At 41.6% G+C, this 22,264-nt stretch overlaps 3 protein-coding genes across 3 annotated transcripts; 2 read left to right on the top strand and 1 right to left on the bottom strand.

The window, feature by feature from the left end:
• Positions 1-7,895: 7,895 nt before the first annotated feature.
• Positions 7,896-8,828, top strand: LOC308460835 (olfactory receptor 14A16-like; the record flags this gene model as incomplete). The annotated part of the gene is made up of 1 exon (XM_080977369.1): positions 7,896-8,828. The coding sequence occupies one exon, from the start codon at positions 7,896-7,898 to the stop codon at positions 8,826-8,828; it is 933 nt and encodes a 310-aa protein (XP_080833495.1).
• Positions 8,829-12,700: 3,872 nt separating this feature from the next.
• Positions 12,701-13,633, bottom strand: LOC308460834 (olfactory receptor 14A16-like; the record flags this gene model as incomplete). The annotated part of the gene is made up of 1 exon (XM_080977368.1): positions 12,701-13,633. One exon carries the CDS (start codon positions 13,631-13,633, stop codon positions 12,701-12,703), a length of 933 nt encoding a protein of 310 aa, XP_080833494.1.
• Positions 13,634-19,802: 6,169 nt separating this feature from the next.
• On the top strand, positions 19,803-20,720 carry LOC308461559 (olfactory receptor 14J1-like; the record flags this gene model as incomplete). Its single annotated transcript, XM_080978561.1, has 1 exon — positions 19,803-20,720. The coding sequence occupies one exon, from the start codon at positions 19,803-19,805 to the stop codon at positions 20,718-20,720; it is 918 nt and encodes a 305-aa protein (XP_080834687.1).
• Between the last annotated feature and the right edge of the window lie 1,544 nt (positions 20,721-22,264).

Genomic DNA, 22,264 nt, shown 5'->3' with positions numbered 1-22,264 from the left:
GGGTATAGGATGTTTTGGATTCATAATTATTTCCTATCTGCAGATTTTAAAAGCAGTGCTGAGGATCCCCTCTGTACAAGGAAGAGAAAAAGCCATCTCCACTTGCCTTCCCCATCTCATTGTCCTTTTCTTATTTTTCTTCACTGGAAGCATTGCTTACTTGGGACGAGCATCTAGGTTCTCCTCAGACATGGGGCTGATGCTTGCAGTGATATATTCAATCATTCCACCTTTCATGAATCCCATTATTTATAGCATCAGGAATAAAGATATCAAGAGAGCACTTTGGAGGCTTATAAATAGAAAATAAATGATGCACTTACAAATACTCTGTAAAATATGGGATACAACTTGCTTGGTGCAATACCCTATAACCTTCCAATAACCCCACCCCCCAAAGTACATGCTCAGTAGGCAACATTACCTGATCTCCCAACAAACTTTCTGCAAACAATTCAGGATGAATGTTCAATAAACAGGTCATCTTGAAGTGGCCAGTATTCTACATACATGATGTGTATTTTGCAAAGTGTGTGTGATATTTGTCTTTTATTATTGAATTAATTTGTCTTGGTTTTCTAGTCATGGATTGGACAAGAAGTTATGCATGGCACTAAAGACTTTACTGCTGGACATATTATCTGGGATCCCCAAGATTTCACCAGATATGGCCATTGCAATTTCAAGACTCTCTTCACAAACAGAATTAAAAATGTAATATTTTTTATTATGAAATCTAGGAGTTGCAGTTTGCTTCTTTTACCGCTGAATCAGAGCAAATGTCAATCAAGGGGAAAACCTGATTGATGCCTGTTCTGATTCAGCAGTAAACAGCAGGTTTTCCCAGGGAAAGTGGCAGGACAAAAAAACCCAACAACACTCCAGCCTGTGCCTAGAAATTGCAACACAAACAGAACTGTGGATGAGCCCTTAGTGTTTCAGTATCCATTAGCTTCCACATCATTTGAATTCTGGCAGGAATTGTGGGTTTTAGAATGTTGAACAGATTATTCATTTTTAAAAACCTACTACTTTCATTTTTATGGGAAGCTTTCTTATGGAAAATATATTTTAAAACTAAAAATGGAAGCCATCATGTCCAGCTTTTTAAAATGTGTGTGTATCACATACAATTACTTGTATATAAGATTACACAATGTGAAATTGTGCAATAAATGGGATCCTCCTTAATGAAGGTCCTGGTTGCGCTTGGGCTCCCAGGACACCCCCGCAGGGTGGGTTGTAGCTAAGTGTGTCCCAAGCCTTAACCGTTAGGCCCTGGGATCGCGCCAGGCTGTTTTGGCCAATCAGGGCGGGCGGTGTGATTCCCGGGGCCTATAAAAGCGGCAGCGCGATGTGATTGGGGGCACTTGCTTTGCGCTGCTGAACACCCTCCCTCCCTAATTTTACATCATGCTGCTCTGGCCTTGCTTTGGATTGGGTCACCTGTTTTGGAACAAGGGCTGGGTAGGATTTTTTTCCATTTGGCAGATTGGCTGTAGCCACTTGGTTTTCCCCTACCCCCTTCACAATCGTCACAACTTTGTAAGGTTTGGCAGTCAGGCATTGGCTTATTGAAGTGTGTGGGAGGGCAGGTGAGGCCATCACCTGCCCCTCCAGAAATAGGTATTCTGGCAAAGGTATCTGGGGGTCCTGGATCTCATCCAAAGTCCGCTTGAGGGGCTAGGGCCATGCCAGGACCACAGGAACCCCGGGTGAGCTTCGGTTGATCTTCATTGATGTGGCTCCCTCGTTTGGTGTTTACCCTTTCAGCCAGAGAGGCAGGAGTCAGTTATAGTCTGTTGCCAATGCCTAAGCCAATACCACTCACTTTGCTGTAATTAATAAATCTGTGGCCTAAAATTTTGCCCAATAGCTTAAACTAAAATTTATGTGTCAGTGTGAAGTTATTTACAGAGGAAGGGCTTGGGGGCCTCTAAGCGCAAAAAGGCTGAAAACAAGACTCAGCATTTATAGAACTGTTCCTCAACTGCCAGAGAAGTCAACACAGTCCACTCTTTCCACAGAGTTCTACTTTGATGATATGTTAACTTACAAGAAGACTCTAAGTTCACATAAATTTAAGGTAGTCTCAGGTTTTTCACACCTAGGCAGGCTATTTATTCCATGAGATTCTAATATGGGTGAAGTGCTGCAGAACTGGAAAACACATTCAGTCAGGGCAGGACCATTGGATATGATCCCTGCCCCAATATATGCATTCAGTCTTTCAGTGTGATTGTATTGTCTGAAATGGCCAACAGCTGGCAGCTATCAGGAGCTGTACAAAGTCTAACATAGAGTGTAGATCTGGGTCAAACCTACACTTCTCCCTTCTCCCAGGACTTGGACCCTTTGATTCAATTTTTTGCTTCCACAACAAGGTACACCATAGGGTCAGAACACTGGGTTTTTATTTATGCAATCATCCATTCCTCAATTATGATTATTTCCAATAATTGCAACTTTTTACACAGACCACATGGCATATGTTTGGTTTGGCCTTTGATTTTAAAATGGTGAATGGAAGGAGACATGGTAAAGATGGGTTCAATTCCTTATTTCCCAACTGGCAAAGTGTACAGAGAGGAAAATCAAACTTTACAGTAAGTAGTTTCTTCCTTACTGTATAGTGGGATGTGAGTGCCATCTTATGTTCCAGTGTGTTATTCGTCTAGTTTGTATAATTGTTTGTTTTTAATCAGCACCTTATGTCAGGGAATGAGGAGGAGCAATTCAAGTTTCCGTGCCAACATGCATGCTGAATTAATTTGATTTGCAAAGTGTGTTGACTGTATAATTCTAAAATCACTTCACTTAGAATTACTGTGGCATCTACCAAACATTTTTTCTTCTTCCCTTCAGTTTGTAAAGACCACAATTAATGCTGTAAGAGATACAACATATTAATTTAACTGGAATACTGTTTGAAATATTTATTCCTCTTTATTGTAGGAATTAAACTAATTTAAAGACAAAACATGCTTCTCATTATTTTACATTTCACAGTCTAGCTTAATTAGTTTAAATAGTTGTACAGATACAAGATTATCTCTAGAGAGATCATTATTTTTTAAAGCTGAGCTTACAACCTCCTCCAAAAAGTCAGGCTAATTAGGCTTCATTATATTATTTGGAAAGCACAATAATCCCAAGAATGCTAATTTATAGGGCATATTGCTCTTTGTCTTCTTTTTGGAAAATAAAAAAGGGTTAAAGCTTCTTTTTAAAGGTAATGTGCTTTTGGTTAATTAATGACAACCATCTTCAACAGATGAGAAGGTCAATTAAGAATGAAGAACTGAACTATGGTGAAATAATTCCATCTTAGAAAACATAGAAGTAAATGAAGCAGAAAAAAACCTCACGTGTTCCTCCTCTAATTTCCCTGGAGATGAGTTAAAACAGTTTATAGACAGTTATCAGTATTTCAAAAAGAATTATTTTCAAAATGTTGATTATTGTTGCTTGCTCATTTTTTTAAAATAGCAAAATAAATCTCTCTCACACACAAACCGGAAGAATAAACTCTACAAAGTAATGATTTATTTAATGTCGATTTTTGTGATTTTATAAGACCTATTCAAGCCACCATTCAAGCAGTATTCCAGTGATTACTGGGAGGGGCACCATATGGGGACACTGTCAATGAGAACAGATCATATTGGGCTAGATGGACCAATGGTCTGATTTACTATAAGGCAGTTACCAGGTAATGTATGTCTATAGTGAACACACATAGGAGGAAGTGGAAGCAAGTCTCCATTGTGACCTACATACAAAGTGGCCAAATGGTATCTATTGCTCTTAATACATTTTAAAGGAGGACACTGGGGCAGGGGTGATGGCAGTGGCGGAGCTTCATGCTCTGGCACTGGGGGAGAGCAGGTAGGGCAGGGCTGGCGCGCATCCTGAGGGTGGAGCACGCCGCCTGCGGGGGCTTGGCACCAAGCACGGGCGGGGGGAGAGCCACGATGGCACCCTGCCAGGATTGCGCTGCGCTCCCCCTGCACTCCTCTTCCTCTGCCAGCGGGTGATGGTGGCATACTTCTAAATCTCCTGTGCCCACTGAGCAATTTTGACAACAATTTAGGTGACAGTGTTCCACTGTGTGTACAGACCCAACACACACTCATGAGAGGAATGGATCCTTTTGCATGGAATCAACAACCCCATCTGTTAAAAATGCATGCATACATTTGACCAGTAAATAATTTGTCACACCAGGAAGTAGAAAAACACTTGTTTATTAAATAGAAACAAAAGAGACAGAGTATATGGTTTAGACAGAAGGCTACAAATATGGCAGAAAACCACCATTCAGTACATACACACCTCTTAGTCTTACAGAGTGAGAGAGTCCCAAACTTCCTAAAAGGCTAGAGAAAATGAGCATAGCAATGTACCACAATACTCATACTAAAGGAAAGAAAAATAAGGGAGAGGAGAGATATACCTGATATTAGAGCAAGCAGAGCACAAAGTCAGGGATTCAAAATGTGTGCCTTCTACATGTTGTCAATATCATCCCATACTCTCTTGTTGTCTGTAGTAATGGTGCCCTCTGTCTTTCAAGAATTTGCTCAAAGGCAATAGCTGAGGACAGAGGTACCAACTTGCAAGGGACATTGTGGGGGGGCAACATTGTGTGTGTGATGTTGCACATGCGATGTTAGGAGGAGCTGGGGAGGGGTGGGGAGGCAAACATAGCAGTAGTGTGGCTTCAGTGACTGGCAGCTCCTCCTCCTGCTGCTGCCACCAGCTAGAGGCTGCTTCCACCTCTTCCCCTCTGTGGCAGGAGTAGGAGAAGAAGAAGGAGCTGTCCACTGAAGTTGCACTATGCTCAGCTCTGTGCTTGGCCTCCTCTACCCCCTGATTTTTTTGAACAAGGGTGGAGGGGGGCACTCACCCAAAAACATATTGCGCGCCCCCAAAGAGCTGGGCATCTTGCTTTGGCTAGAAGTTCAACATCCACCCTTATTGCCAATTAATTAGGGACTGGCAGGCTTCCTGGGGCAATGAGCACATACCTCCCATAACTCTTCTTGACACCAGAGCAGACAAGCTGCATTCCGTCTTCTGGGCCTGATAACCAACAATGTTGGAGCCTTCGCTACGACCGAGCTGGAAAAGCTCATCCTCCGGTCGAGTCCTCCAAAATTGCCTCCTACAATGATTAACGACCTGAGCCTTTGATAAGGCTCCAGGCACGTTCCTTCATTACACAGAGCATACAAAACAGCAGAAGGACGAGAAATATGAGCTACATTGCTAAGAGTTTTATTTCTAACTACGCAGACAGTAAATTCATCCTCTCTCTGTGAAAGCAGAGAGCAACCGGAAAACAAAGGAACAGGAAACCAGTAACATCACATCCGCCTCCCGTCTTCTGTGAGACTTCCAACAGTCTGGAATGTCTGGAATGCAAAACAGAGTCTTGTGTGTGATGGCCTGGGAGTCTGATTCAGAGGCTGAACCAGAGGAATCCCATCCTGCAAAGAAGTCCCCGCCTCCAGGGCCGGCTGAGCCAGGGCAGGGCCTTGAATCTGAAGCGCCTGCACCTGTGCTGGATCCTCAGGAGCAGACACCAGATGAATCCACTCTGGCTCCGGAGGTGATTGAGGACCCATTGCCTACAGGTGCGCCTCTCCCCCCAGCCCTGTCAGGGGAAGGTGAGCCTCCCCCTGGGTCCAGTAACCCTCCAGCCTCTCCTGAGCTGCAGAGGCTCAGGGCAGAGAGGCGGAGGGAACTGGGTTCTCTCAGGAGGAGTGCTCGCCTTAAGGCCAGGAGAGGCAGGTCACCTGTGGGCCGGGACCACCCCTGGCCTCAGAGAAGATAAAGGCCAGTCAGCCCGGTCCCAGGTTGCGGGAGCAACGTCGTTGGAAACCTGTTTCTGCCAGCACCCAGACCTGTTCTTCCGGAGTTCCTGACCATGCCCGACTTCCTGCTTTGGACCCCACTTCGCCCTTGGTGGACAGTCTCCAGACTCTCGACCCAGGACCGGACTCTGACCACGCCTCTCGGTAACCCCCCCCCCCGGGTCCAGCACATTGTGACTCCAAGCATTGCACAGTGACAACACAGAGATACCTAACATGAGTTGGTGCCTCTGGCTAAGGTCCAGTTGCGTGGTTATATTAATAGTTTGCAATCAGATTCCCCAATGTGAGCCACTGTAGGCAATGCAGAGATAGATGGATCAATGGTCTGATTCAGCTTCTTCCATTTCTAATACTGGAGACTCTAACACAGGGGTCAGCAAACTTTTTCAGCAGGGGGCTGGTCCACTGTCCCTCAGTCCTTGTGGGGGGACGGACTATGTTGTTTTTTGTTTTTTTTTAATAACCCAGAGATGCATTTTAAATAAAAGCACACATTCTACTCATGTAAAAGCCCCAGGCAGGCCCCACAAATAACCCAGAGATGCATTTTAAATAAAAGGACACATTCTGCTCATGTAAAAACACACTGATTCCCGGACCATCTTCAGGCCAGATTTAGAAGGCGATTGGGCCGGATCTGGCCCCCGGGCCTTAGTTTGCCTACCCATGCTCTAACAGCAGACAGAGTGGGTTTTGGTTGTGAATGGTCTGTCACTCTCACAAACTCTTCCACACCCTCTGCTAATTTTATTAGCAAAACACAGATAAGAGATTTACCGGTAATCCTTCACCTGGACACCTGTAATCCTGTGGTACAGCAGACTGCAGAGAACAAGGCTCCAGGGAAATTATGCTTTTAATAGACTTCTTCTGCCAGTATAGATGGGCTTTCTATGCTTCAAAAGGAGCAGGATAACATTTGTAAGATGTTATGGATCACTGAGTAACAGTGCTGGGAGCAGAAAGTGCAAGAGGAGATACAATAAATCTATGAGGGGAAATGTAAGTCATTTATCTACGTAACTGATCTACTTAATACTTTAGAAAAAGATAGATACATTTCACACTTTCTTAAACTTGCAAAAATATAAATTGCTTTTCTGACTATTTGGATACAGCTTAGGTAGCACAGCAGTGCTGAGGGGTTATATAGAAGCAGGTTAGATGCAGGTTTGGGTTTACTAAATGTATACCTCCCACTAAAATCATCATCATCCTGAAAGTGATTTATTGCTGAACAGTTAAAGCAGCTAGCTTTTTTAAAAAAATGGTCTAATATTTCTATTCATGATAAACCATGGTAGTTTGTAGATATTCTATCTGGTGAGGAATGTAAACTAATGAAACTTCAGACTATTCTAAGAATAGTTGTGGAAAAGTAGTTTAAAATATATGGTTTGTAATATATATGGTTCATATATGTTGACCTCACCACTACCTCCTAGTAAGCAGCAACAAGATTCCTGTACTCGGTTCCATTACTGTACTCACTCAAAATATAATCAACAATAATGTAAGATTTTTCTTCATTACAAATCTGCTGGGTGCCCTAAAGTTTTGGGAGTTCAATGTTCCTGTTCTAATCAAGCAATTAACTAAGTGCACCTTATCCAGCACATGTGTTGAAGTTTTTCAGTGTTGTTGTCCATAAAAAGAAGTAGAAAGTTAGGCTGAAATAGAATGTTATTTCGGTTCTGATGTCTTAGTGCAGTTTCTAAGCATTGTGTATTCTAAATATGGAAATGATATGGGGAGTCCTCTGCCCTCTAAGTAATATTTTAACCTCATCATCCCCTAAGCCCAAAAGCAGTAAGGATGGCCAAGAGCGTTAGGGTTTATCCTATAGCCATCAAAAGGTTCACTTCTAAGACATATAATTTATTCCCCTTGTCTTTCTGTCTTTCCCCCCTCCCACAAATATCTACAAAATAAAGTAGGCATTTGTTTGTAACTGTGTTACATTTCTGCTTTCTTCCAGGGGTGGCAAGCATTATAGTAATTTGTTTATTTTTAATGGATAATCAATCCTCCATTTCTGAATTTCTGCTCCTTGAATTCTCAGAAATCCGGGAACTGCAGATTCTACAATTCCTTTTGTTCCTGATATTATACTTAGCAATTGCATCAGGGAATCTTCTTATCATCTCTGCAGTAGTTTTTGACCATCACTTACATACTCCAATGTACTTCTTCCTAATGATCTTGGCCATCCAGGATCTGGGCTCTGTTTCTGCCATTATTCCCAAATCAATGGCCAATTCTCTCAACAATACCAGACACATTTCTTATTCTGGATGTGTGGTTCAATTTTTCTCTTTTGTCTTCTTTGAAATATCTGATGTCTTTCTCCTAACAGTCATGGCATGTGATTGGTATGTAGCCATATGCAATCCGTTACAATATGTTATAGTGATGAACAGGCAAGTCTGCGCACAAATGGTTGCTGGTGTTTGGTTCATTGGTCTCTGCTTTGGTCTCTTGCACACTGGAGGCACATTTTCAGCCTCTTTTTGCTCAAATGTTGTCAATCAATTCTACTGTGATATCCCACAGTTAGTAAAAATTTCATGCTCTAATTCATACCTAACTGAAGTTGCCATTCTTGCAATTACTTTAGTTACTGAGTTAGGTGGCTTTGTCTTCATAATTGTAACATATGTGCTAATCTTCACTGCAGTGCTAAGAATCCCCTCAGCTCAGGGAAGGAAAAAGGCCTTCTCCACCTGCCTTCCACACCTCACTGTATTTTCTGTGTTTATGTTCACGGGGTGGTTTGCCTACCTGAGACCTCCTTCTGATAAACCATCTATTCTGAATTATATATTAACTGCGATATATAGCTTTGTTCCACCCTTGTTGAACCCAGTGATCTATAGCATGAGAAACAAAGATATAAAGGTTGCCTTAGCAAAGCTGTTAGCTTCAGTGTGCTCTTTTTTTGTGTAGCTGTTGATTTTGTTTTCATTTAGTTACCCTTATTTACATGGAAAACAGTTTAAAAATATCTCAACCATTGATATTGCTGATATGGAGGTGGAACTTGGCTATCAAGACTCTTTTATATGGGAAATTTAGGAAGTTTAGTTAGTCCCATCTTCCTCCTGTATGACATAAATACCCATCTTCACACATTACGTACTTATGCTAAGTAAATAAAGAAGGGCACAGCAGGGATGAGTATTCTACTTCCACCCTCCAGCATCATTCCCCTAAGCCTCCATGGCGTAAATTCCCTGAAGTTGTATTTCCAAAACTCTGTGGGGGTGGAGGCAGCAGAGGTGTAGCAAGGTCAGGTGGTACCCATTGCAAAAAATTTTTGTCACCCCCCCACACATTGAAATTATTAAAAGAAGGAAAAAGAAGATACAGTTCCAAGTGTCATTTTCTGGTTTATTTACTTAACATTGTGAGCATAAGCACTTAAAACTCCACACACACACACTTTGTTCTCACACGCCACCTCTCCTCCTGTGTGTTCCAGGGTTTGGTTCCTGAGTTGAGGGAGCTTTTGCTTCTCTCCTTCCCTCCCTGCTCCGCATGTTTGCTCACCTGCCTCCTTCCCATTCTCTCCCTGCCTGCCGGCCTGCCTCCTCCAGCAGCCCAGGAGTGTGGGACAATGGCACACCACACGCTCGCACTCCCAAGCCTCCCCCGAGCTGTCAAAACAAAGGGGGAAGGCTGCCGGCAAAGCGGCGCAGCTCCCTGCTTCCGTCGATGGCTCAGGGTAGGCTTGGGAGTCACGGGCAGGTGGTGTACCGAATGTCACACCCCTCAGTGGTGACATCTGGGGCAGATCGCTCCCACCACACACACCTTCCTACATCTCTACTGAACTCATAATCTTCAGATCTTGCTAAGTTTCATCTAGATGTTGAACAGCGTGGGAGACAAGATGAGCAATTGTTCTCAGTACCATCTTCCAGAACTGTGTGTTTCCATGAAGGACTGAAACTGCTGCAAACAAGTACAGTCTATCCCAGGCAGGTCCATGAGAACCATATTGGGATGGATAGTACTGAAAGCTGTTGACAGGCTCAGCAGACCACCAGAGACAGGACTCCCTGGGTTTAGTTCCTAGTGTAAATTGTCTAGAGCAGTAACCAAACTGTGCCCTGTGAGCTTCATTCAGGTGGTCTATGCAGCGTTGGTAAAATTAAAAAATCATACAACATCTAGCACAGCACATTATAATTGCTACAACAGGCAGAAAAATCATTAAGTAGCCTGTCAAGCAATATTCAAATGGTTCAAGGGCAAAAAAGAGTTGGGAACCACCAAATCCATTTCAGTACCAAAGTCAGGCCAGAAATCAGATTGAAATTTATCTTGATCCTCCACAAACCTTTGGCAGGGAGACACCATTGCATACTTGCCCCCAGATAAATTGCTGAGTAGCCAGAAATTATCCAGTATGGTGAGTTCAGACAGAGGCCTTTCAACAACAATCTTCAGCAGTTTTCTGGTAAAACTATTCACCCCCTGAAGGTACCATAGCCCATTGGCACACGCTTTTCTCATGCGCTTGGCTAGCTGTCCTCTCATGAGTGAGGACTGAGTGTGCAGGTGATTGCCCTAAATACTTTAAGGATCATGTCCAGATCTTCATACAAATTGGAAAGTACATCTGAAACTACTGCTAATGTGGTTTCCAAACTGGAACAGATGTGAGTGATTTTTACCTATGAAAAGCTTTGCAATCTGATCACAGTGGCTTACTGAGTGCTGGGATGCATGCTTCGCTGATGTGCTCCTATTGCATGTATTTCCATTTAAATCTGATACCTGCTACGTTTCTAAACCTTTGGAGGTAAGTCATAATTAAACACAGACAGACACACACACACACACACACACACACACACACACTTAAACTGGGCTTCAAAGATGGCCAGCTTTTTCTTTGTGCCTTTTAATATATGCATGACTGGGCATAGCCCTCCTGATGTTGTTGAACTACAACTTCCAGCATCCCTAACAATTGGCCATGTTGGTTAGGATTTATGGGAGTTGGCCATCCCTGTATTAAGGCACAGAGCCCCTGTCAACATAGTGCTATGGTAGTAGGGATGCGGGTAGCACTGTGGTCTAAACCACTGAGCCTCTTGGGCTTGCTGATCGTAAGGTTGGTGGTTTGAATCCATGTGACAGGGTGAGCTCCCATTGCTCTGTCCCAGCTCCTGCCAACCTAGCAGTTTGAAAGCACACCATGTATATATGAAAGAAAGCTACAATTTCTTTATTAAACAATGACAGAATACCGGGATCTGATATCAGTCTGTTGTGGTAGTGCCCTGAGGAAAGAGGGTCATAATTCCTCTTGAAACAGAATTAAAAAACCATGGAGTCACCACTAAGAAGGCTGATTAATCTCATTTGCAGATGTTGTTGACATCTCTCTGTCTTGGAAGAGTGAAACTGTTGTAGAGTTACAGTGCCTACTGTGGCTGTAGAGACTGATATAGCAGAGGCATTTATTAACAGCAGCTAGAGCAGTAATGGAACTTGGAAAACCTTGCAATTAATGAATATTGATCACTGCTATAATATAGTGTGACAAACAGACATAATGGAAAATCTGTTGCGCGTCAAGGCCCAGGCGCACCCCCCAGGAATAATAAAAACACAATGACACAGAATTTTAGTTTAAAAGTTAATGGGCAAAATTTAGGCCATGATTTTATTGATTACAGAAATGTGAGTGATATTGGCTTAGGCATTAGCAATAAGTATAACTGACTCCTGTCCGCCTTGCAGGAAGTCTGAAAGGGTAAACCACCAACCAAGGGAGCTCCATCAATGGCAACCAACTGAAGCTCACCCCGGGGTTCCTGTTGGGTCTGGCATGGCCCTAGCCCCTCAAGCATACTTCGGACGAGATCCAGACCCACGGATTCCTCTAACAGAATACCCTTCTACCTGGAGGGGCAGGTGATGGCTTCGCCTCCCCTCCCCCACATCTCACTAAGCCAATGCCTAACCACCAAACCTTACAAAGTTGTGACGATTGCTAAGAGGTAGGCGAAAACCAAATGGCCAGTGCCAATCCACCAAATAGAAAAATTCCTACCCAGCCCCTGTACCAAAACAGGCGACCAACCCTATTCCAGAGCAAGGCCAAAGCAGACATTTAAAACTAGGGCGGGTGGGCGGGTGTTCGGCAGCATGAAGCCAGATGTTGGCCCTGACAATGCGTCACTGCCTTTTAAAGGCCCCCACGATCATGCCACCACTCTCTAATAGGCCAACAGGCCGGTGGCTTGATTGCGGGGTCACTGCAGGCTTGGGATCATCCCGCTCCTCTCCCATGGTTATGGGCGGGATGCCCTGAGCCTGTGCGCAATGCGGACCCTCGAATAGGAGGATCCGATTTGCCAAAAGAGTGAAGGTGGTGAGGGAAGAGGGGCGAATTTTTTTACACTGTATGGTGTCATTTTAATAAATATACAAATGAAACAACACATGGACAGATATGTACGTACAACATATATTGCAATATGGAGTCGATAAGCAGGCACTACTATTATTCTGTGTTTTCCAAGTTGCTTTGTTGAAGAATTCATTTTACTGGCTAATGACAATTAATTCTTATTTTGTAGCATAAAATAAAAGGTTTAGTATTCCTGTCATAACCCATTTTTGTAAGTCATATCCTGTTTCATGATTTATGTGCGTACAATTTTGGAATAAGATTTAAAAAGCAAAAAGAGTCACCAGTTCCCCAAACAAAAGAGCCAGGTTTCATCAATATCTCCAGTTGAATTATTTTTAAACTGCCTTCCACACAAGTGAAGGTATTTAAGCAAACACAAAATCCACAGTTACATGCAAAAAGAGGACAGTGAAGCTGATAGCTTTGCTAGGGCAACCTGGATATCTTTGTTTCTCATGCTATAGATCACTGGGTTCAACATGGGTGGAACAAAGGTATATATCACAGTTAATGCCAAATCCAGACCAGATGGTGTATCAGAAGGTGGTCTTAGGTAGGCAAACCACCCAGTGAATATAAATACAGAAAATACAGTGAGGTGTGGAAGACAGGTGGAGAAGGCTTTTTGCCTTCCCTGGATGGAGGGGATTCTCAGCACTGCAGTGAAGATTAGTACATATGTTGCAACAATGAAGAAAAAACAGCCTAACTCTATAACTGCACTGATCACAAGAATGACAACTTCAGCTAGATATGAGTCAGAGCAGGAAACCTTTAGTAACTCTGGGATTTCGCAGTAGAATTGATTGACAATATTGGAGCAAAACTGTACTGCAAAGGTCCCTCCAGTGTGCAATGTGCCATAGAAAAGACCAGTGATCCAAACACCAGCAACCATTTGTGTGCAGGCTGCCTTATTCATCACCATTTCATATTGTAGTGGTTTGCAAATGGCAACATAGCGATCATATGCCATGACTGTGAGGAGAAAGAAATCGGATCCCACAAAGGAAACAAAACAGAACACTTGAGCCACACATCCAGAATAAGAAATGTACGTAGTATTGTGAAAAGAATTAGCCATTGATTTGGGTATGATGGCAGAAACAGAGCCAAGATCCTGGATGGCCAAATTCATTAGGAAGAAGTACATAGGGGTGTGCAGGTGGTGGTGAAAGACTACTGCAGAGATGATGAGGAGATTCCCTGAGACAATTGCTAGGTACAATATCAGGAACAGAGAGAAGTGTAGAATCTGCTGCTCCCGGACAGCTGAGAATTCAAGAAGGAGAAATCCAGAAATGGAAGACTGATTATCCATGTTTTTTTAAAACAAATCACTAAAATCCTTGCAACCTCTGGAACAAAATAGAAAGATAACTGTTAGCATAACTTACTAAGCAAGATTTACTTAATTCAGAAGAGAGTCAAAAAAAGATAAGAGAAATAAGCCACAAGTCTTAGAAGTGAACCTTTCAATACATGAAAACTTTAATGATGTGTTATTACAAGAGATAGTGACTCACCTCTGCTTCCTTATCATCAGTGTTCTGCTGCTCATTTAATATGGGTTTGCTTTGATCTTCTAAACACTCAGAACCTTGAACTGTTATTATAGGTTAAACTTCTTTCAGCATTTGAATATGGGGACCTTTACAGTCCCCAAACCTCATTTGGGGTAAAAACAGCCCCACATAACACTCATTTCATTCAAATTTGATGAGACAGACTGACATATGTCCCATTACTGGTATTTCAAAGGTGTTTTGTGTTAGGCAACTTCCTTTAAAAAAACTCAGCAATTTTGGGAGTTTCCTTGAACAACACTGTGCTGAAAGTGTGTTGCTCTACAAATGGACAGCCCATAATATCTGTAGCAGCCACAAAGGAAGTTAAGCATGGTTGTATCCTAGCTCCCACACTGTTTAATTTATATATAAATATTGTCCAGAGTTTAACATCCCCAGAGTATCATGCCCCTATATTGGCCACAAAAACCATCTCTATATTATTATATGCAGATGATGCAGTCTTTCTACCTCAAACAAATGTGGGCCTAAAAAGATTGATGAGGGCATTCACAGGATACTGCCAAAGAGAACAGTGGGCTGTGAATTACAAGAAAAGGAATGCCATGGTGTTTTCAAGAAACTATAGGGCCCATAGATGGTATATGGATAATCAGTTGATCAAACAAGTTAAAGTTTTTAAATACCTTGGCCTTATTTTTCAGTCAACAGGGTCATGGGGAGCACATCAGAAATATGCAAAGGGAAAAAAAGTCTCAAAGCACCAAAATTCTGACACACATTTTCTGTACAAAAGTTGGCAATCACATACCATCAGCACTTGAAGTGTTTAAAGCTAAACCCCTAGCACAGTTATTATGGGGCTCAGATTTGCCCAGGCGCTCTCCTTGGATCTACACAAGCTGTTCAGTCTAAGTTCTTAAGGCAATTTTTTCCTGTTCCATCCTGTGTTCCAAATGCTCCATTGAGCTTAGAGGCTAATCTCCTCTATGTTGAATTATAGATTTGGTGTAGGACATTTAGTTATTGGCTTTGACTAAATTTAAACCCCAACGGCCTACTACCCTTAGTATCACAAGATTGCCATGAGAGCGTCTGGATCTAAATTGTCAACCCAAAGCTTTACTTTTCTGGTTTTTCATCACAACAGTTATTAATTAAAAAGCTCAACAACTCTATGCATACACTTCACGCACACGCACACACACGTATTCTCCCCCTCACAAACAGGCATTTCCTACACTGATTGTAACAGAACAAAATAGTAAGAACAGCGAGGCAAGACTTTGTTCACAGGACTGTTGCTGGGCCATTCAGGCTTTACCAGTTCTTAGCTGCACTGCCATATTGGCTGAATGGTGAAGTAAAAATAAGCAATGTAAATGAGAGCAGATTATAGGTTTAAAACACAAACTTCAGTTTAAGTATAGAGGTAAGCCACATACAAATTTACAATGCGCTACAAAGCAGAAACCTGCAAACTAAGTTTCCTACATAGCCTATGCACTGTGTAAGCAGTAAGCATGTTCTACAACAGGGATGAGGAATTTGTGACCCTCCATATCTTATTGGATGGACTCCCATCATTGCCAACCAGCATGGTCAGGAATTATGAGCATCGTAATCTAGAAACACCCGGAGTTTCACAGGTTCCTCAGCTCTGTATTACAGTCTTGCATATTATGCTCCCTTACAATTTAGCCCATGTGCACCTACTTTTTCTTTTGATCATCCCAGCATAATTCCCTACTTCTTTTGATTGAAGACATCCCTGAATAACTTTGACACATGTACTGGATAACATGTACCTTTCAGTAAATGCTTCATTAAAGCAAGAACTTTGAGATCTCAAAAGTTTATGAACACCCATCATTTGTGTAACAAACCCTGCAGTATTGTTGAAGTGTACAGTGTGTTTTGACTGAGCACAAACATGGCACCAAAAGCAAGATGTTTACACTTGGATAAAAAACATCTATTACACAGCCATTCTTCACCAGAATATCCTGAAATTCAATTACATTGTATATTCACTAATTGTCTTGATTTATGATTAACAGAATTATTAAGGTTGTAATGACAGAATGTTAAAAAGCTAGCTGCTCTACCAGCCCAGTAGTAACCTGTAAATAGCATCAAAAGATCATATTATTATTGAGAAACAATGTATAAATTTAATAAATCTAATCTAAATCTAAGCTGTTTCTGCTGTACAAACCCTCTGTATTTCTGCAGTACCTAAAATGTGCAGTATATATCTGCCATTTTCTAAAGTATTAAGTAGATAAATGACTTACATTTATTCCATAGATTTCTATTGGCTTCTCATGCACTTTCTGCTCCCAGAACTAAGTGTTTCCCAGTGTGCTAAGATGCATTATAAGTGTTCCCCTGCTCTTGTTGAGGCAGGAAAATCATATCGTTACTGGCAGTAAGAGTTTAACACAACCATCAGGAGGTGGTTTATTAATATGATCTTAATTTCCCTGAGGACTTGGTCTCAGCAAGCCACTTCAAGCCATGTAGAAAATTAGTTTTACAATCTATGTTTTCCTAACGTAATTAAGAGAAACTTTATCTATAGGAGTTTCTGACAATGGCATAGCATTCAAAACAATCAATATTGCATACAATGACTCATAGACAATATACAGGGTTTAAGATGGGGATCTTTTCTAGTCAACTTCTAGATGCTGAGGAACCTGAGACCTGCTGAATAAAAAGCATGTGGCCGACCATTGAGCTATGGATTAAGATGGCATGCGTAGGAAATCTGATTATAAACTATTCATATCATTGCTTTACTGGTCTCGAGCATTTGCCTTTGCAACTATTTGTTGTAAGATTTGGGGCTACTACTGTTACAGAAAGGACCAAAGGTTTCAGTAATGGGTGATAATGGCAGCTTGTGGAAAAACAAAAATGTTGTGGCCATTTTGGTTTTGCAATGCAAGTTAATGGAATTTCTAGCTTCATAAAACACTGGAAGAAAAAAAGTGCCCTGCAGGACACCATAACAACTCTGAACATTACCTTGCAAGTAGAAATGTTGCCACTGTGACAGTGCCCATGATAGCCTCCCACAGAGCTGGTTCAGTAGAACACCATGTTCAATAATATCAAAAGCTGTTGAGAGATCTAGTAGGACAGCCAGGTTACACTTCCCGTCTCTACCTCGGACACATAAGATATTAGACACCTCAAATGGAACTGCCACAGTTGTGGCATTCAAGTGCTCTATGAAGTTGAGTGAGATTACTCTCAAAGTATTAAGCAGACTATTCACAGTTGGCCTCCACATGCTCCAGAGCCCCATCCCTCATATCTGATGTGACTGCTCCGTGATTTCAGTCATGGGATTTTTGTCTATCACATGACGGTGTATGTTTTGACCCCACAGAGTGGGAAGTGATGGAGACAGGATGTTTGTGTTACTGTGTTCCGTGAAGTGGGACTATTGTCCTTCGTTCTTTTTCTCTTTGCTGTCTGATGCTAGAGAGAGAGGGAGCCATGTTGCAGTGCTCTGTGTGTGTTTATATGTAAATAAAGTAGACTAGCCAAAATGCTGAGTTGCTGAGGTCCGTTACGCAAACTGCGAACACTCTGAGGATCCCTAAGTGTGCCGATGTCTATTAGCATCGGGCGCTGTGATGTTCAGGCAGAAGAAAGCTTCTGAAGCTCCTGAACGAAAGATCAGGAGGGAGAGAACATGCCAGTCAGGCATGTGTCTCTGCCAGGGTCATACTCGAGTGTAGGACAAGCTCCTGACAGTGACAAGCCTCTGGACCTCATGGAAAATCTCAGCTGGAACAGTGGGAATATATGTGGATTAAAGGGCTAAAATTTACATTGTGTTATTATACCACTTTAAACAGTCAAAGAATTCTGGGAGCTGTAGTTTGTTAGGGCTCCTGAGAGTTGTTAGGAGGCCCATATTCCCTTCACAAAGTTTGAACTCTAAAAGTGGTTAAACAAGCCCTGTTTCCAGGGAAATGTGGAAATTGTAGCTATGTGATGATTGCTTAGTGGTCTGATACTGTTTTAAATGTATAGTGCAAATAAATGTAATGAATTGATAAATAAATAAATGTTCGTGTGCTCTCACATACATTCATTATTTTCAGAAATAGTGGAAAATCTATTTTCCTTGGGGGAGTTCTTTGCCCAGTTGTGTTGAACTCTTGGGAGCATGTGCCAGGGAACACAACAAACATAACAATATAGTGGCAATTTTGTACTGCCAATGAAAACAGACTTTTCACTGCCTTGGAGGGTGGGAGGCAATGGAGCGGGGTGAGAGAATATAAATAAAATTTCATCTGTGCCCGTATGGATAGATCGACATCTAAAGACAACAGAGAGGAAGAAACATCATAATTTGGGAGGGAAAGTTGACATGAAGAAAAATAGTAAGTTATTAATATCATTTTACCTTGAATGACTGGACATGTATGTCTTTTTTAACAAACTAACTAACTAACTAGTCATCAAATCCCTACATTTCTTCTCTTGAAATGATTGTCCCACTTAAATCAGAGCATGTGATTTGCCTATAGAGGAACTGCTAATGGGATACTTTCATTTGGCAAGGTAAACAGTACTATAATCTGAAAACCAAAAATGAGATGCTGGCTCTTACACTGATTAATTCTATTTCCTACAACATGCAGTATTCAGATCATTTCCAGAGGGTAGTCATATGTCATCCATTCAAGTGGAAACATATTAATCTGCATTATTTAAGAGACTTTATTATAGCCTTTGGTGACAACAATCCAACCTTAAGGAACTACTTATGTGTTTATTTTATGTTATCCTGAAAGTTTGTGACCAACTGAGGGACTCTTTATAGAACATTCATTAGAATTATACAAGCAAAATTTAACTGAGTACAAGGTCTAAGCTCTCAGAATTCTCCATTCCATTTTGCATGAATGGGGAGGGAAGCTGCTTCTCTTCTTCGTACTCTTTGAATACATCCTCCTCTACATCTTTAGTAAGACTGGGAAGGGAGACATAGCAATAGTCTTTAAGTAATGCCAATATTCCCTTTATTGTGTGAAAGGGAAACAAGAACAACCTGAGACCTACAGTGCTTCTCTGGGAACTGAGCATCATTAAAAACTGTTTGGGAATACATAGCAAAATACATCAGAAACACGTATTTTATTTCAAGCTCTATTTTGGGCTAAGAATATCCATACCCTTTAGATAATGAAACAGCATCTCCTAAACAGCTCAAATAAAGTGAACATTTTAGTGAACCATAGTGCTACAGTGCGTGCTGGGAAGCTACACTAACAGTATAATACAATGTGATGCACAGAGGCCCCATTGTTGCTGAAAAGCAGAAAGGCAGAACATGGTAGGGCCAACTCAGGTGGCAGAAAAAGGCATTGTGCGGGCTCCTTAGTCTGGTAGAGTGGTGGATTGAAATACATGGTTCCAATACATGGGTCAAATTTTCAGGGTACCCTGTTAAAGAGATTCAGGGAGAATGTATTCTTTCTGAATGCCCAGATGGGTGTCAACCAGCCATAGAACTCCCTAAGATGGTGTTCTGGAGGGATCTTCAAGAAATGATACACCTCATAGGGTGATCCTAAAACCCAGCATCAACACTGAAGGAATAATCTCCTGTGGGTTGGAGGATTCAGGATGTACAACCAATTCCTTTGTGAAAACTTACTGCTAGCTCTAATCAATAAACTTCTCCTTCATGAAGCCCATCCCTCAGTGGCCAAAGCTCACCACATGGGACCTCAAAATATCCATAAGCCACAAAGAAAAGCTAGATGATTTAGTGTTGAACATATGCTAGTTATAAATTTAGTGTGACAGGTTCTAATTGTGTGTTCATAAATCGTTTTATATTTATTCATTAAACCACTTCAAACTGAATTAAATACAGAGTTGTTGTTTTCTTCCAGGGTTGCCATGCTACTTAACATTAAGTAAAAAATGGATAATCAAACATCAGTGTCTGAGTTTCTTCTCTTGGAATTCTCAGAAGTTCGGGAACTGCAGATACTACACTTCTTTCTCTTCCTTGGAATGTTCTTAGCAACTGTGACAGGGAATCTTCTCATAATCTTCGCAGTAGCTTTCGACCACCGCTTGCACACCCCAATGTACTTCTTTCTGGTGAATTTGGCAATGCAGGACCTTGGCTCTGTTTCAGTTATTATTCCCAAATCCATGGCCAATTCCCTCATGAACACAAGGCACATTTCATATTTTGGATGTGTTTTTCAGGTCCTCTTGTTCTTCCTCTTTGTTGGATGTGATGTTTACCTCCTTACAGTCATGGCATATGATCGGTACGTTGCCATTTGTGATCCCCTGCAATATGAAATGATAATGAACAGGAAAGCTTGCACCCAAATGGTTGCTGGTGTGTGGTTTGGTGGTCTTCTAAATGCAGCTTTAAACACCGGTGGAACGTTTTCAATGCCCTTCTGTTCCAATGTTGTCAATCAGTTCTTCTGTGAAATCCCACAGTTACTTAAGCTTGTGTGTTCTGACTTGTACCTAATTGAAATTGGAATTGTTATGCTTAGTACTACTATTGGGTTTGGCTGCTTCATTTTCATCATTGTTACTTATGTACACATCTTCAGTGCTGTTCTGAAAATCCCTTCAGCTGAGGGAAGAAGAAAGGCCTTCTCAACTTGTCTACCCCACCTCATTGTCTTATCCACATTTTTCCTTACAGCAGGCTTTGCTTACCTCAGACCCACCTCTAACACTGCCACACAACTGGATTTGGTGTTTACTATACTATATTCCATGGTTCCACCCATGCTGAATCCAGTAATTTACAGCATCAGAAATAAGGACCTCAAGGCTGCCCTGGCAAAACTTGTAGGTCTGAGGTAATCTTTTTAAAAATGCTTTCTCTGTTGCTTTCTTTAAGCAATGGTTTGGTTTGTACTTTTTTGTCTTATTATTTTATAGAGAAAAGAATAAGTGATGCTTGGGATTAAATCTACTATGGACCTTTTGGGGTAATAGTGGGGGAGTGGGGCTAGATTGAATCCTAAACTCATTCAGCTCAGTTACATGGTCTAGCCCCCTGTGTAGAAGACTATTTGAAAGGTGTGCTTTCCTTCTGTCAGGCTTAGGCAGTGTAGCAGCCCAGCCTTGCTGCTGAATGGTGTTTGGCTCTAGTGTAACATTACACTGGCTTAACATATACCAGTTTCCTTCAAATGAACTTCATGTGCATAGGATTGCTATCTTTGTATATCCTTTCACAGAGAGAATTTAGCAGTTTAACTTAAAAAAGAGTAATATCCAATTTAAGGGCTTCTCCCCACTTCTACTTGTCCCCTGCTTAGAAATCACAGGTCTGAGCAGCTTTCTGGGTCCAAGCAGTTTTGCCTTTGCTCTGCCTCTTTCTTCCAGAAAACCCGCTCTTCTGTGCTAAATTGGAATGAACAGAAATCCACGGAAAACCTGACTGCTATTTGTTCCAATTCAGTGCTCAAGATAGGATTTTTTCCCCCAACTCTACTGATGTAATCTGTAGCAGCAATTTACCAAAATCCATTCCTCCATACTAAGATCCTCTTGTAACTCCCTAGCTCATTTCCTCATAAATGGTCCTCTTTGGGTATCAAATTCAATAATTATAAATATCACCTATTCAACCTGTATCATTTGCTGATGTTAATAAAATTCCAAATTTTGGTTCAGCTCTTTACTCTCCATATTTTCATTAAGTACAATAATGCAACCCTTCTATATATATATTTCCCATCAGTCTGGAGATTTCAGCAAATGGTTTCACATCTTTTATAGTAACTACTTTTGTGTCCAATTCTGTTTGAAACCATGGTGGCCAATCTCTGAGCAAACCATATATATGTATGAAAAAATATTGTGAAATGGTTATGTTTGTTGCAAAAGGTCTGGACACATTCCACCCCCCCCCCTTATTTTTCACCACTGGTACACACCACCCCAATATCCCCAAACTTTGTGGGATGCAAGGAGTTCTGGGCAGTTACCCAGGGTCTGTGTTTCTTTTTGGACAATGAGGCATGGTGGAGACTCAGGTGTCTTTAATATATATGGTTTATTTATACATGTCTACAACCTGAGCCTAGATGGAGACGTTCAATGCATTACAATCCAAGAGGATTACTTGCTTCTCCCACAGGCACAGCAGGCTTGCATCTGCCATGTTCTCTTTCTTTTTATTACAGCCTTTCACAGTCAACCCACATGATGCTCTTCTGGCCCCCTGCTTCCTCCTTGTTGCTACTAACTCAGAGAAAAATTATACATCTCTGAGCCTTGTCATTTAAACTGAAATTCTACACCCTTTAAACCCTTTTGTCTCTGCCCATTAAAACACAGTGGAAGGAAGGGCTGAAGCCCCACCCCAAACCTCCCCAACTCGCCAAGTCTTCACCCTT

The sequence above is a fragment of the Podarcis pityusensis genome, assembly GCF_964106645.2.
Source record: "Podarcis pityusensis genome assembly, chromosome: 13".
In the NCBI taxonomy this organism is placed as follows: domain Eukaryota; kingdom Metazoa; phylum Chordata; class Lepidosauria; order Squamata; family Lacertidae; genus Podarcis; species Podarcis pityusensis.
Note: the sequence above shows the minus strand (reverse complement) of the source record. Positions and strands in the feature narration are given on the sequence as shown.